Source organism: Vanacampus margaritifer, chromosome 12 (genome assembly GCF_051991255.1).
Source record: "Vanacampus margaritifer isolate UIUO_Vmar chromosome 12, RoL_Vmar_1.0, whole genome shotgun sequence".
NCBI classification, from domain to species: Eukaryota; Metazoa; Chordata; class Actinopteri; order Syngnathiformes; family Syngnathidae; genus Vanacampus; species Vanacampus margaritifer.
The window spans coordinates 21,428,392-21,442,107 of NC_135443.1; the positions used below are offsets into that span (position 1 = coordinate 21,428,392).

At 41.8% G+C, this 13,716-nt stretch overlaps 1 protein-coding gene across 5 annotated transcripts in view; it reads right to left on the minus strand.

Moving 5' to 3' along the window:
- The window catches only part of slc8a1b (solute carrier family 8 member 1b), a 143,921-nt gene that overhangs the window by 126,911 nt on the left and 3,294 nt on the right, over positions 1-13,716 (minus strand). For 4 of the 5 annotated variants that reach the window (XR_013296207.1, XM_077582129.1, XM_077582128.1 and 1 more), the window contains exons 2-3: positions 3,262-4,155; positions 519-683 (exon numbers count right to left, since the gene is read on the minus strand). Coding sequence is in view for 4 of the 5 variants with exons in the window: in XM_077582129.1 (XP_077438255.1) it covers positions 519-683; positions 3,262-4,104 (1,008 nt within the window). In the remaining variant the exon portion in view is untranslated. Of the gene's footprint in view, positions 1-518; positions 684-3,261; positions 4,156-13,716 lie in introns of those variants that run through there. The other variant, XM_077582131.1, reaches the window with a different exon arrangement.

A 13,716-nucleotide genomic window follows, 5' to 3' on the forward strand; every position in this document is an offset into this window, starting at 1 on the left:
TTGTGCCTCATACACAAATCCGCTACACTAATTGAAGTGCTGCCTTCACCACGTGAAAATAATTTTATATTTAAAGGCATTCACTGGTGGTGATTTTGTGTGTGCCATTCATTTTGTGTGTGCCATTCATTTTCAGTCTGGATACAGAGGGTTAAATTCGGCCAGGAGGGAGTCTCAGGCTCTCCAGAGGTTTCCAACACCGCAAGAAGTCACTAAAGTTCGACAGATGGGTGTAAAATCACAATTACAATTAAAGCAGTCAAGCCCAAAATATACAAACAAATATTTTGCCAAAAGGGTACTCCCATTAAAAAGTTAATTGATGGGTTTTCTCGTGATAATGAGCAACATTGTCCTTTCAACATCTAATACTTTTTGGTCCTCAATCGAACAGAACAAAGAGCCCTGTCAGGACCTTGACAAAACAGTTCTATTGTCCTGTGCGTGCATAATCAATTACTGTTGAAATGGTGCAAACAGGCACAAAAAGGCCTCATGATGAATAAAAGTCTCCTCACCTCTTTGTCAGGATGCTTCTGTTTGAGCTCCTTGAGAATCTTGGCCATGTCTCTGCGGGTCTCCCCCTCGTCCAAGTCCTTCTCGTCAATATCTAAACCCAGCGGGCCATCCAGGAAGTCCACGCCGTGAGAGTTGAGCATTTTGCCGTCCATCTCGATGTCCACCTTGAGACGGAGGAGGCGAGCCGTTAGCTCCCACGTGGCAGGGCAACCAGCATTACAAAATTGTGCTCAATGGACATGTTTGATTTTTAAAAGGGACACAAGAGTCAGGCAGGTCATTTGTAGATTAAGGAGGAAATGTTTAAATGTGTAACTTGTAAAGATAAGTAAAATATTTTTTCATTATAAAATAATTCATTCTCATGTACTAATTTAATTTTCATAGGAAATGTAATTATAAATAATTGCCCAATTATTTAATAAAATTAATATAATTTGTGCGCAAAATGTAAAAAAGTGTAACCTTGTTTTATTATTATTAGAATTATAGAATTTAAATTAACTACCCATTCAGTACAGCATACAATTTAATAATAAACTAACTTGTTATGTAATAAATAAATAAAATGTTGAATATATATCAAATATTTTCGTAATAGTATGATAATACTTAAATAATTTAAAAAATGATTGTTTTAGTTGTACTATCAGTACTTATTTAATTATAAGCATTACCCAATTGTTTATCTAAATACATTTAAAAATAGTTCAAATGTTGGTAAAATAGACTTTTAATATTACTTCATTATATTTTTAATAATAAAATAATTGTCATGTTTTAATTTGATTATTTAGCAGGCCGGAATACAAAATTTGGCAGACCCTCTGTGGCCTGTGGGCCTTTGCCCACTCCTGATTTACATGAACACACACACACACACACACACACACACACACAAATACATTATTTATTCATGAAGATCACATCCCACTTATAGTCTTTAAGTGAGGTCGTCTTACAGCTGTTGAACTCGAATATTTTTTAGTTGATGTGATGCAGATGCAAATTCAGCTCACTTTTAAAGTTGAATTGTGTTTAACGTGCTAAAAATCTCAAAACCAGTGCTACTGGTTTCCACGCACGTGGCTGCCAGCAGATAATTTTATCAGGCAGAAACAAGTCCATCATCTGCTTTTTATTTCATTTTGTAGCCGTCTGGGCTCTTGAGGTTGTACAGGCGTTGATTGAAAATGACTTTTCCTATGGCACTTGAGGCAAATTGGCAATTTAACACTGTAGGAATTTGCATATGATCATCCTCCAAGGCTGCGGGTTGGTTTCACTTGTCTGTTTGTATTACAACACTATTATGAGCCTAGCCTTAAAGAAATGCTACGAATAAAGAAAACTCTTTGAATGAAAACTACATTCTTGTTTTGATGAAAACAGCTTATTGACATTTTTAATATGAACTTCCATAAAAGAGAAACCCCATTTTTAAACCACAAAACAACATAATGACCCTGCTTTGACTGGCAACATTTCCTTCAAATTGAATATTTGCTGACAAATATGTCCAACACATACTGTACATTTTTTAAGTCCCTTTTTTACTGCCTTAATGGTCAGCATTTTTCTTCATTCTGGAATGGAAGATGAAGTTGACCTGGCAATTAGACGCCTTAAAGGGACAGTGTGTAAAAGTAATGTAATTAGTGATTACCAGACCTACGATTATATCACCACTAGATGGTGCTAAGTATTACATAATATCCCTATAAGCACATATTTGAACGGTAAACTTTTACACTGCCTTAAAAGTCAACATTTTGGGGGGTAAAAAAAGTCAAACCGCTAGTTTCAGGAGCCGGAACAGGGATATGCCCCTTTTACAGCACCTTAAAAGTTGCCATTTTCTCGCCATTCTGGAATGGGGAAAGTAAAACGACCTGGCTATTATCCACCTTCAGTTAATTTAAGAACAAAAACAGAGTTATGTCGCTTTTGGAATGCTCTAAAACTTAGTCCTTTTTTTTTTTGTCAACCTGGCAATTTTCCGTCAGTAGTAGTATCAGAGGCAACGAAAGTAATTCCGCAATTCTGGAATAAGAGTGTGAAGTTTAACACCTGACACTAACTTTATCCACCCTCATGTCACATGTAATTATTTGATTGCCAGATGCCGTATTGCAGTGGCAAAGCACACAATGTTGCATCAATATCACCACAAGTTAAATGGCATCTCGGCGTACAAGTACATCTTGGAGGTTCAATAACAGTTTTGCTAGAAGGGTTCAGAATACGTCGGAAGCTAGCAATTTGGTAACCCTAAATTTAAATGTCGGAAGGTGGAAATATTGTGAGTCGACTTCAACCTTCTATCAACAGGAAAGTCAACCGAGAAAAGTCGTCTTACATGGCCAGTCAGAGGGTTTCAAATAAGTCAGAAACGGGCAAACTAGCAGGTCTACTCTATCCTCTCATCTAGTATCGGAGCCATCTTACGTGGCGAATGTGAAAGGAGCATATGCTTCTTCTTGTCTTTCCTGCCTTTTATGGTTTTACTTTTGTTTACAGTTTCCCATGTGTAACGTCATTTTTAATGGAAGCAAGTGGGTTGAAATGTGACATCTGTGACAAACATTACTGATAGAAAAGACGACCCAACTAAAGGTTGCCTGGAGATGACGAAGACAATGCTGACCAGTAAAATAAAGCAGAGCTAGACTTTCAAGATAAGCCTCTGAAGTCCATATGTGTAAGAGAAGCTTTGAAGATGATGGCGAGCGCCGAGTATACCTTAGATGGAAGCGGCCGGTCACCCTCGGTCTCGATGATCATACCACGCTGCTTGCCTGTCCTGTAGCGCTTGTACACATACTTATAGAAGAGCAGGCGACGGTCGGCTACCCAGGCAAACACCACGCAGATTGGGAAAAAGAAGAAAGTGAGCATGGCTTCCCACACCTGCACGACGCCGGGCGAGATGACTGACAGGATCAGGTAGAGCCAAATGTAAGCAAAGATGCTCCAGGAGGCGGTGACGAAGAACACCCGCAAGTGCTTGACCTTCCTTGTCTCGCCGTCAGGCACCACCCACACGCAAATACCGATGATGACGAACATGTTGAAGGCGGCCGAGCCCACGATGGTGGAGGGGCCCAGGGTGCCGGCGTCGAATCCGTGGCCCACCACCTCGATGACGGACAGCAGGATCTCTGGAGCCGAGGAGCCCAGAGCCATGAGGGTGAGGTTGGACACGGTCTCATTCCAAATGCGCACTGTGGTGGTGCTGGTCTCGCCATTGGGTTTCTTGATGGTGATCTCCTTTTCCTGGGAAGTGATCACCTCGATAGACGCCATGAAGCGATCGGCGATGATGGATACGCCCAGGAACATGTACACTAGAGCTACAAAGTACACAGTCGCCCGGGCCACTTTGTCACCAAACGATGGGTTCATGGGTTCCCACACGGGCAGCATGACGCCAGGTGTGCATTCTTCCGCCTTGCTGCACTCTGTCTTATTGGTGGAAACCGCCGACACTGAACTGCCCAAGCTAGGCTCGGGGGGAGCGCCAGCTAGCAACGGCTGAAGCCTGACAAGCAGAACGAGGGCGATGACTGACAGCCTCGGGGCCATGTTGACGTCCGAATCAAGGACGTGAGGGGACGATTGATGAAGATGTTGGACCTTTAGGAAAGGACACAGAAGAAACAAGACTTTGTTAATACTTTGCAAGAATGAAAAAGTACAAGGAGAGTTGAATACTTATTTAGGGTCTAACCATAACCCTAAAACTGAACGTCAAATGCCGAGCCTAACCACCTAACACTTATTCCCAGCCCTAATCCTAACCTTAATCCTAACTGCAACCTCTAACATTTAGCATCTAAACCTAACACAAACTCCTACGTGAACGCTAATTTCAAACACCCAACACCTATGCTAACCCTAACATCCAAGACAAACCCTAATCTAACTCTAACACAAACCAAAAAACTGCCAAACACCTAACCCGTAACACAAAGACCTAACCTAGGCTAAGCTAAACCCAAACACATAGCATCTGATATAACCCTAACAGAAACTCTTACCTGAACACAAAACCCTAACATTTATAGCCTCCTACTGTATTTAAAGGGCAAGTCAACCCCACAAAAAATCTTGACAATAATATGTTATACCTGACCTCACCAGTCTAAACATTACATTTTTTTTTATATGTGTTAAGCAGCAAAATCCAGCTATTTGTATCCATCTCAGCTTCAGAAAACAAGTGAGCTGTTATTGGTCATTGATTGAGCCCTGAGCAACATTGATGTCATCTTCAGTCGACAGCAATTGACAAAACGGATGCCCACTGAGATGGACAAAAACAGCTGGATTTTTCTTCATAATTCATATTACACAAATGTAATATTAATCAGAATGTCATGTTTAGACTAGTGAGGTCACATAAAACATATTATTGTCTAGAAACGTTTAAGGTTGACTTCCACTTTAGAGAAATGTATATCAAGTGTTGATTTTAAGTAACTGCACTTTTCCTCAGTTATCATTTTTGTAACTGTGTCATTTCCCTTAAATGGGTTTCTTCTGGCTTCTATTTAGCGGTTATAGCAAGACCCATTGCATTAAAATGATTATGAACAGAGCGACATACAATTCAATTAATTTATTAATAAAACAGCCTTGAATATACGTACAAAGTAGTTGTGTTTTTGAGTTTGATGTATATTTGTTTAGCTTCCTCTAGATGCAGGCTCTTCCTTTTCAATATTAATGTGGTTATTATACTGAAGTTCATTGGGAGGCAGAAGTACAAGTTTAAACATCAAAAGGTATCTTGCAAGTGTTTGCATTGCTGTAAGGGCAGGAAGTTCAAACAACTCTGCCAAAGATAAACTTAAATTTCCAACATTCAACAATATGCTTTTTCCCCACTCAGCCCACTCCAAAGTCAGCAGGACGTCTGCCCCGCGTTCCCCGATAACCGTCTCTGGCTGGCTTGTGGTAACAAGGTTTGCCGAGTAAATGAAGTTACAGCGTAAACATGTTTGGCCAACGGTGATGCTGGGTTCTAAATTGTGTTTTCAATCTGGCTGGCAAGATAACAAACCCTGCCGTACAAGTCAGGAATTTACAAGCGCTAAGCAAACATCCCCTGTTTACACCACGGTGGGATTGGTGGTAACGTGTGGCACGGGAGACTGTTCTTACTTTCAAATCACAATTTTTAGGCAGAGGAATAACAATCAAGTGGACATAACCATTTTATTTATTTTTTTAAAACAATATGGTTGAGACCCTCTTTAAAGCATACCCGAAAAACATACTTAATAGTCAACAGTTGGATTTCAAATGGCCCATGTAAACTAGGGGTGGGAATCTTTGACTGTCTCACGATTCGATTCAATACCAATGTTTGGGTCTGTGATTCGATTCAGATAAAATTTTTGATTCTGAAAAATTCTTGATTCAAAAAGATTTGTTTTACTATTTTCGGCTTCAATTTATAGATGTGCATAGAATCGTCACGATCTACTCTAGCCTGACTCGCTAATGCTAATTTGCACGCTACTTGCGGCACTTTTATCACTCAGAAGAACGGCTAGTCATACAAAACGCTTCAGGAATATATACAGAGTAGCATCTTAACATTACTCACCGGCATATGGTCTTCCTACACTAGTACACTGCAAAAAAACTACTTTTATTGGCATTACTTGATCGTGACTTCTACTCTCTAATGTGGCTACAACTTAACAGTGTATCCGAATGCACGGAACCACACTGCCCCTAAGTGGCCTAATCGTGTACAACATGAACAAACAAAGGCAAGACAGTCGAAAATTATTTAAATAAAATCGATTTTGGGACATTTAAAATCGATTCTGAATAATACTAAATGAGAATCGTGATTCTTATGAAAATCTATATTTTGGCACACCCCTAATGTAAACAAACACCCACCGCTGTGAATGATTTAACATTGACGACCATCTGCACCAATTGTGTTCTGAGCAGATCGGGTTGGAAAATCACATATAAGACACCCCACTCCAGAGGATAATCACTCGTGAAAATCTTCAGAGACATCTGGTACTCTGCTCAAAGTTGGCCCGATTTTCAATACAAGAAGAATTCCCAACGTGCCTTCCAAGTGAGTGCTTAGGTGTCCACTTGTGAAAGTAATGATGAAATATAGCAATGAGTGACAGTATATCACTTGAGGAGTCCATCCCTGACTTTTGTCATTTTCAACCCTAATAATTATGTTTAAAGCTCAGCGGTGTGCCACTAAAGCAGCCAATTGCTCTTCAGCTCTTTGCTTAGTGGAGGGAAAGAAAATAAAAAAAGAATAGTCCCTTAAGTGAAGAAAAGGAATGGAAAAATCCCAAGATGGCTGAATTATTTATCATCTCAAATGCCACACAAAACCTGGTGTGACCACACACGCCAAGGAGCTGCTGCCGGATTAAGACGAGAAAACATTGCTTTAAGGGAGCTTGCGGGATTGACGCTTCATTAAATGGACAACCTACGCATCATACGGGCATATCCAACAAACAATGAGATTAATGCATGTATTTGTGAAAAGAAGCTCTTGGCGAGTAAAGGGTTGGTAGTATGGATTGGCACAACCTAGACTGATGAATTAGGCGGAATTAGGATTATTTGCACTGTGAAAACATTGCACAATTATCCACTGATTACAGCTAAAATGTTCGAAGACTGTGTTCAAAACCAAGGGACTATTGTCGATTACGTGGCAGCAAATAAAGCAAGAAAGTGCTGATGCAGTCATTGATATTTGGTTGTTTATTTTTTGGCGCGCTACAATGTAACCGTTAATTACACCGCAAATGAAGGACGCCCTCTGTGTCGGGCTTTGTTATTGATCGCGTCCTTAAACGATTTAAAAACATCCGTCCGTCCGTCTTCTTCCGCTTATCCGGGGTCGGGTCGCGGGGGCAGCAGTTTAGGCAGGGAAGCCCAGACTTCCCTCTCCCCAGCCACTTCAGCCAGCTCATCCGACGGGACCCCAAGGCGTTCCCAGGACAGCCGAGAGACATAGTCTCTCCAGCGTGTCCTGGGTCGTCCCCGGGGCCTCCTGCCGGTAGGACATGCCCGGAACACCTCCCCAGGGAGGCGTCCAGGAGGCATCCGAACCAGATGCCCGAGCCACCTCAACTGGTTCCTCTCAACATGGAGGAGCAGCGACTCGACGCTGAGTCCCTCTCGGATGACCGAACTTCTCACCCTATCTCTAAGGGAGAGCCCGGCTACCCTGCGGAGGAAACTCATTTCGGCCGCTTGTATCCGGGATCTTGTTCTTTCGGTCACGACCCACAGCTCGTGACCATAGGTGAGGGCAGGAACGTAGATCGACCGGTAAATCGAGAGCTTTGCCTTTCGGCTCAGCTCCTTCTTCACCACAACGGACCGATACAGCGTCCGCATCACTGCAGACGCTGCACCGATCCGCCTGTCGATCTCCCGCTCTAACCTACCCTCACTCGTGAACAAGACCCCAAGATACTTGATACTTGACCTCCTCCCCGACCCGCAGAGGACACTCCACCCTTTTCCGACTGAGGACCATGGTCTCGGATTTGGAGGTGCTGATCCTCATCCCAACCGCTTCACACTCGGCTGCGAACCGCTCCAGTGAGAGCTGGAGGTCACGGCTTGAAGAAGCCAACAGCACCACATCATCTGCAAAAAGCAGAGATGCAATGCTGAGGCCACCAAACCGGACCCCCTAAACGCCTCGGCTACGCCTAGAAATTCTGTCCATAAAAGTTATGAACAGAATCGGTGAGAAAGGGCAACCTTGGCGGAGTCCAACCCTCACAGGAAACAAATTCGACTTACTGCCGGCAATGCGGACCAGGCTCTGACATCGGTCGTACAGGGACCGAATAGTCCGTATCAGGGGGCTCGGTAACCCATACTCCCGAAGCACCCCCCACAGAACTCCCCGAGGGACACGGTCAAACGCCTTCTCCAAGTCCACAAAGCACATGTGGACTGGTTGGGCGAATTCCTACGCACCCTCGAGGACCCTGCTGAGAGTGTAGAGCTGGTCCACTGTTCCACGGCCGGGACGAAAACCACACTGCTCCTCCTGGATCCGAGATTCGACCTCCCGACGGACCCTCCTCTCCAGCACCCCTGATTAGACCTTACCTGGGAGGCTGAGGAGTGTGATCCCTCTAAAGTTGGAACACACCCTCCAGTCCCCCTTCTTAAAAAGGGGAACCACCACCCCGGTCTGCCAATCCAGAGGCACCGTCCCCGTCCACGCGATGCTACAGAGACGTGTCAACCACGACAGCCCCAGACATCCAGAGCCTTTAGGAACTCCGGGCGGATCTCATCCACCCCCGAGGCCCTGCCACCGAGAAGCTTTCCAACCACTTCGGCGACTTCGACCCCAGAGATAGGGGAGCCCACCTCAGAGTCCCCAGATCCTGCTTCCTCAAAGGAAGGTGTGTTGGTGGAATTGAGGAGGTCTTCGAAGTGCTCTCCCCACCGGTTCACGACGTCCCGAGTCGAGGTCAGTCGATTTAAAAACATGTCTGTGCAAATTATCTTGTTAGAGAACTAGAAATCTGCAAGTCCACATCATTTGTATGACTTGCATTTAACAGATGTAGCTAAAGAGTTTACCGCTAAACTTTGTTTAGCATTATTTTTCTCATAGGACAAAGGAAATAATCCCTCCAAGTGTGGCCATCATCAAACATCAACAAAAATCTTGTTTCCTAGCCGTAGTTGGCCTCATTTTATTTCTTAAGACAGCAACCCAGATAAGAGTGAATCAACAAGGCCAAGTACTGCGCTCCATTTTGCCAGACATGATTAATCAACAGTCTTAACGATCACTGAATCGATTATTATGCTCATCCCTCTTTCTCAGCCCAAATTCAATTACAAAACCTTCATGTTGAGCCAATACATATCTCTCATCCATGATCACACTGTGTCTCTTTTGTTTCCGCCGCGCAATAACAAGCATGGTATTGAGCGCCAGGCAGAGTGAGATGTAAAATTAAAAAAAACTCCCACTTGAGCAGCAGCCCCCTGTCCCTTAAACTATAACTCATCACAGGGAAAATGTCGTAATTACAGCTAACTGTGGTCATCCGTTATCAGCCATTACTACCTCTGTAACTATGACAATTAAAAAAATAAGCGAAAGTCGTATTCATGTTATAGCTGTCTTTGTGAGTGTCTGTACTTCATCTCAGTCACTCATAATGGAAAAAAATGACAATTGTTGATGCCCAGTTGATTGTAAAAGTCCCCCACGCGTTTCTAATTGTCATACTTAAAATTAAATCAACAAGCCGTGTTTACACCTTTTCAACAAATCCTTATAGAACAAAAAAGTGACATACTTTTGGAAGGACATTAGATCTTAATATGGAGCCTCTTTTTTTTTCATTTTAAGCACCACTTTTATTATTTGCATATTGTAAACTTGTAATTTTTTTTAGCATAAACCATAACATCAATTATTACCACTTGTGTCATCTGAGATGATGTTGAAGATGAGTCCCTAACAGAGCAAAAAAGCTAATAAATTACAAGCTTCCAATCGATAAACAAAGGGAATAAAAGTGTGCATTAGCAGCTTGCAGTATCAAGTGCGCAAGTGGGTAACGCCGGAGAGCTATGGCCCGCTGAACGCTGGCAGCTGCATTGATTACTAATTGAAATATCACGTTCCATAATATCCCCTCGTGAGCCGCCATCAAAAAGGGCTGGCGTTCAAAGGGGAACTCAGTAGGAAAAAATAAGCTCATGCGGAAAAAGAGCCAAACATGAGGTGCATGCTTGCCTCGCTACGCTTCTGAGGTTCTCAAGTTTGACACGGTGGCCTCAAAATTTGCCACAATGCCACAATTTAAAAGTTGAGATTTGAAATCAGATACAACTGGACCCGAATTTGAGTCTGTCAAAAAACATATTTGGTTACTTTAAATCTAAAGACATATTAGTGAAGAAATATGATAGTTATGAATATGCAATGTTTTTTATCACTATTAACAGTATATCGTCGTCATAGAAATGGACTGCATGTTAGAGTCAGGGGTGGGGGGGTGGGGGGGGGTCACCTTAGGCAGTTAGTCAAGACGCAAACATGTCATTACAAACTTAAAAGTTAGCTAACAGAACCTTTCTTCCTTCAGGCAGCCACAACAATAACAAAACAACCCATTGAGTTATGAAGAAACCAAAAACCATGCGCCGCATCCAGGCCAGCTGTTCCCCGCTCTGCCCCCATACTGTCATCCTCCCCTGACTTCTACATAGCGGCACCCCGGAGGGGCGCAGCTAAGTGACGGCAAAAAAAAAAAGGGATGGACGAGACAACGATATTACGTGGGATGAATCAGTCCTTTCTTGGGGGGGGGTCATCAGAATGAAGCGGATACAGCCAAGTGAATTTTACTTGCAGACAGAAAATGAAACATTTGAAGCCGAGGCACGAGAAATTTTTGGCAGGATTCAAAATTAAAGTAAACAGCAAGGAGAGACTAATACAATTAAAACAAAGAGATCAATGTAGCAGAGTAGGATACATTCAAAAAACAAGATTAATGGTGCGTATCATGAGAACAATATTTGTCTTTATCTCTGCCTTTATGTCCATTCCAGAGAGGACAACAGTAGGCTATTTCATTTTGGAAGTCCAAAAGGGGCACCCATGGTGTCTTATTTCATGACAAGAACATTTGTCAGCTCGCTGTTTGGGCTTTACGCACTCCTGCGGTTACATCCGTCATTAATCATCTTTTCTTTTATAGCTGCCGCTTCCGAAAACGATCACAGAACGGTCAGCAACTAGGAGGGTAAACACATGCTAAAAATAGAGGACAGCCATCAATGTAACCATTAATCGGTTCAAGGTCCGGTCATAGCTGCAAAGGTTGTTCTGTAATACCCCACTGACATACCTCAACTTTTTTTTTTGGGCCCTGATTGGATGACGGCCCGTTGCGTTTGAGAATTTTAAAAGATGGAGATGGAGTCCTTACATTCTTATTCCTGACTTGAAAGTTGAAAGTAGATCATTGTCTAGTCACAATTAGTGCACTTTTCTTCTATTTTACCCTTGATGCATGACTTTTACAGTTTCAGGAATATCTCTTTAGACCTGGAAACTCTTCGCCCATTTTTGACCGGGTTAGTTTGTTTTGGAAGTGATAAAACCATTACGTTGGAGCCATTTTATAATTCAAAATTGCCCAAATCCTCTAAATTCAGCATATCAAAAGTAATTGTTCACTGATTTATGTAGTCCTACCATGAAAGAAAACTGATTATCTCCTATGTTTAATCAAAATAAGACATTTGTAAACATCTGTTTTTACTTTGGAAAACAATGATTAAACCAGTAACATAGTACAACTTTAATCCTCCTTTTTTAATCACTATACGAAAACGAAGTACAAAAAAACACACCAATCGCTAGTTAGTAAACAGTAAGCAGGGGGGAAAAATTATTCTTTAATACACTAATGCAAAATAAAAAATTAATCCGATTAGTCGGTTAATCGATTAAATAATACATAGATTAATCGATTATTTTAAAAAATTCGATACTGAAGGGCCTGATTTGGAGTCCAGTATTGTTTCCAAAGAGTATTCCAGTAGATTGTACCTCAAAGGACCAAAATGGATACCATTCTTATCGCAATTTCTGACGTGTTTTAGTTAATTTTGGTCAGGTTACAAAGGTGCAAACGCTTTCTTTGGAGTTCAATAAGTACCGTACATTAGTTTAGGCACACTTTGTGAAGACTCTTGTATCTTTTGTTTGAAAATTAGTCCAAGAAGTGTTCCTGTAGATTACCCTTCGGTACAAAACTGGATGAACTTCCATTTACTGGATTTGTTATTTTTGACCTGAAGCAGAGGTACAAGCCATTAATATGGAGTCTATTGGGTACAGTGCATGATTTTGAATGTGAAAATGTGCCAGTACTCAAAATGGAGTCCAATAAATAGCCCTCAGTACATCAGTTTAGATTGTACTACCTTGAGAGACACCATTGGTCGCCCTTCTCTGCACCCATTTCTGACTGTGTTCATTCGTTTTGGTACAAAGTTATACACCATTATCATGGAGTCTTATAATAAACATGATAAGATACATGAGTGTAGATTGTATGTTGAAGGACAAAAATTGACACAAAAACCCGATTGTAAAACTATTTCTGACAGTGTAGCGCTTTGTTTTATGCATGAAAATAGTGTAATGATGCACATTGTTGCTTTCCCACAATCATCAATTCCTTTGGGCCACATGTTAATAACAGTTTGTGAGGAAGCTAATTCCATCAACACGCTATACATTTGCCAGGCTATTGCTCTAGCGTGCTAATTCCTCACATGTAAGTTTGTTTGGATCCATCCATTATTTAGCCGCAAACATGCATGGCTGTAGTGTGCGCGTAGCACTACATCATCGACCGGCTTAAAGAGAAACGGGGGGATAATTGCACATACACATGTCAAATGATGAATGTATTTGATTATTTGCACATCTATGTTATCGTGGTGCAAAAGCCTGATAAATAAGAGTCGCTTGAAACATGAATATTCAGTCTTAATGATAATGTGCATGCGTCATGCGAAAGCTGCAACAAACTCCCTATAGGTACACCATTATTCATTCCCACAACAAGGATTGTCTAAGAAGATTAAAATGCGAGCATAAAAAACAAAAATGATAGCGTTTTGGATCCTGACCATAGCTATGCGGGACAACAGTGGCTGTGTTAGTCAGAAGACCCGGTATACTGGATTCTGTGCGTTTACACTGAACATCTCTTTTTGTTGCGTGAACTATATGAACTCATTCACTCCCAACCATTTTTGCTGAAGCAACCCCCTTTGCTCCCGGCTGTTTTACTGGATTTTGACTGATTTTGCAAGGCGCACAGAATATTCTGTCCTATTGCTATAAAAACATGGAACCTACCAAAAGAAACATTAGAGTCTCTTCTTTCATCAGGAAAAAAGTATATTTATATCTGTTTCTGTTTTACAGCATTTAACATTTGAATGAAGCTAAGTTTCATCACTATTGACAAATCTGTTTAAAACAGTGGGGGAAAGAGCTTTTTGCAACATGGCCCTGGCTGATCTCTTATACTCTGCTGCCACCTGCTGGCCATTTTTTGTAATAACTATTATTGCTTTAAGCGACCTCTTCATGTCAGAAGCTGTATC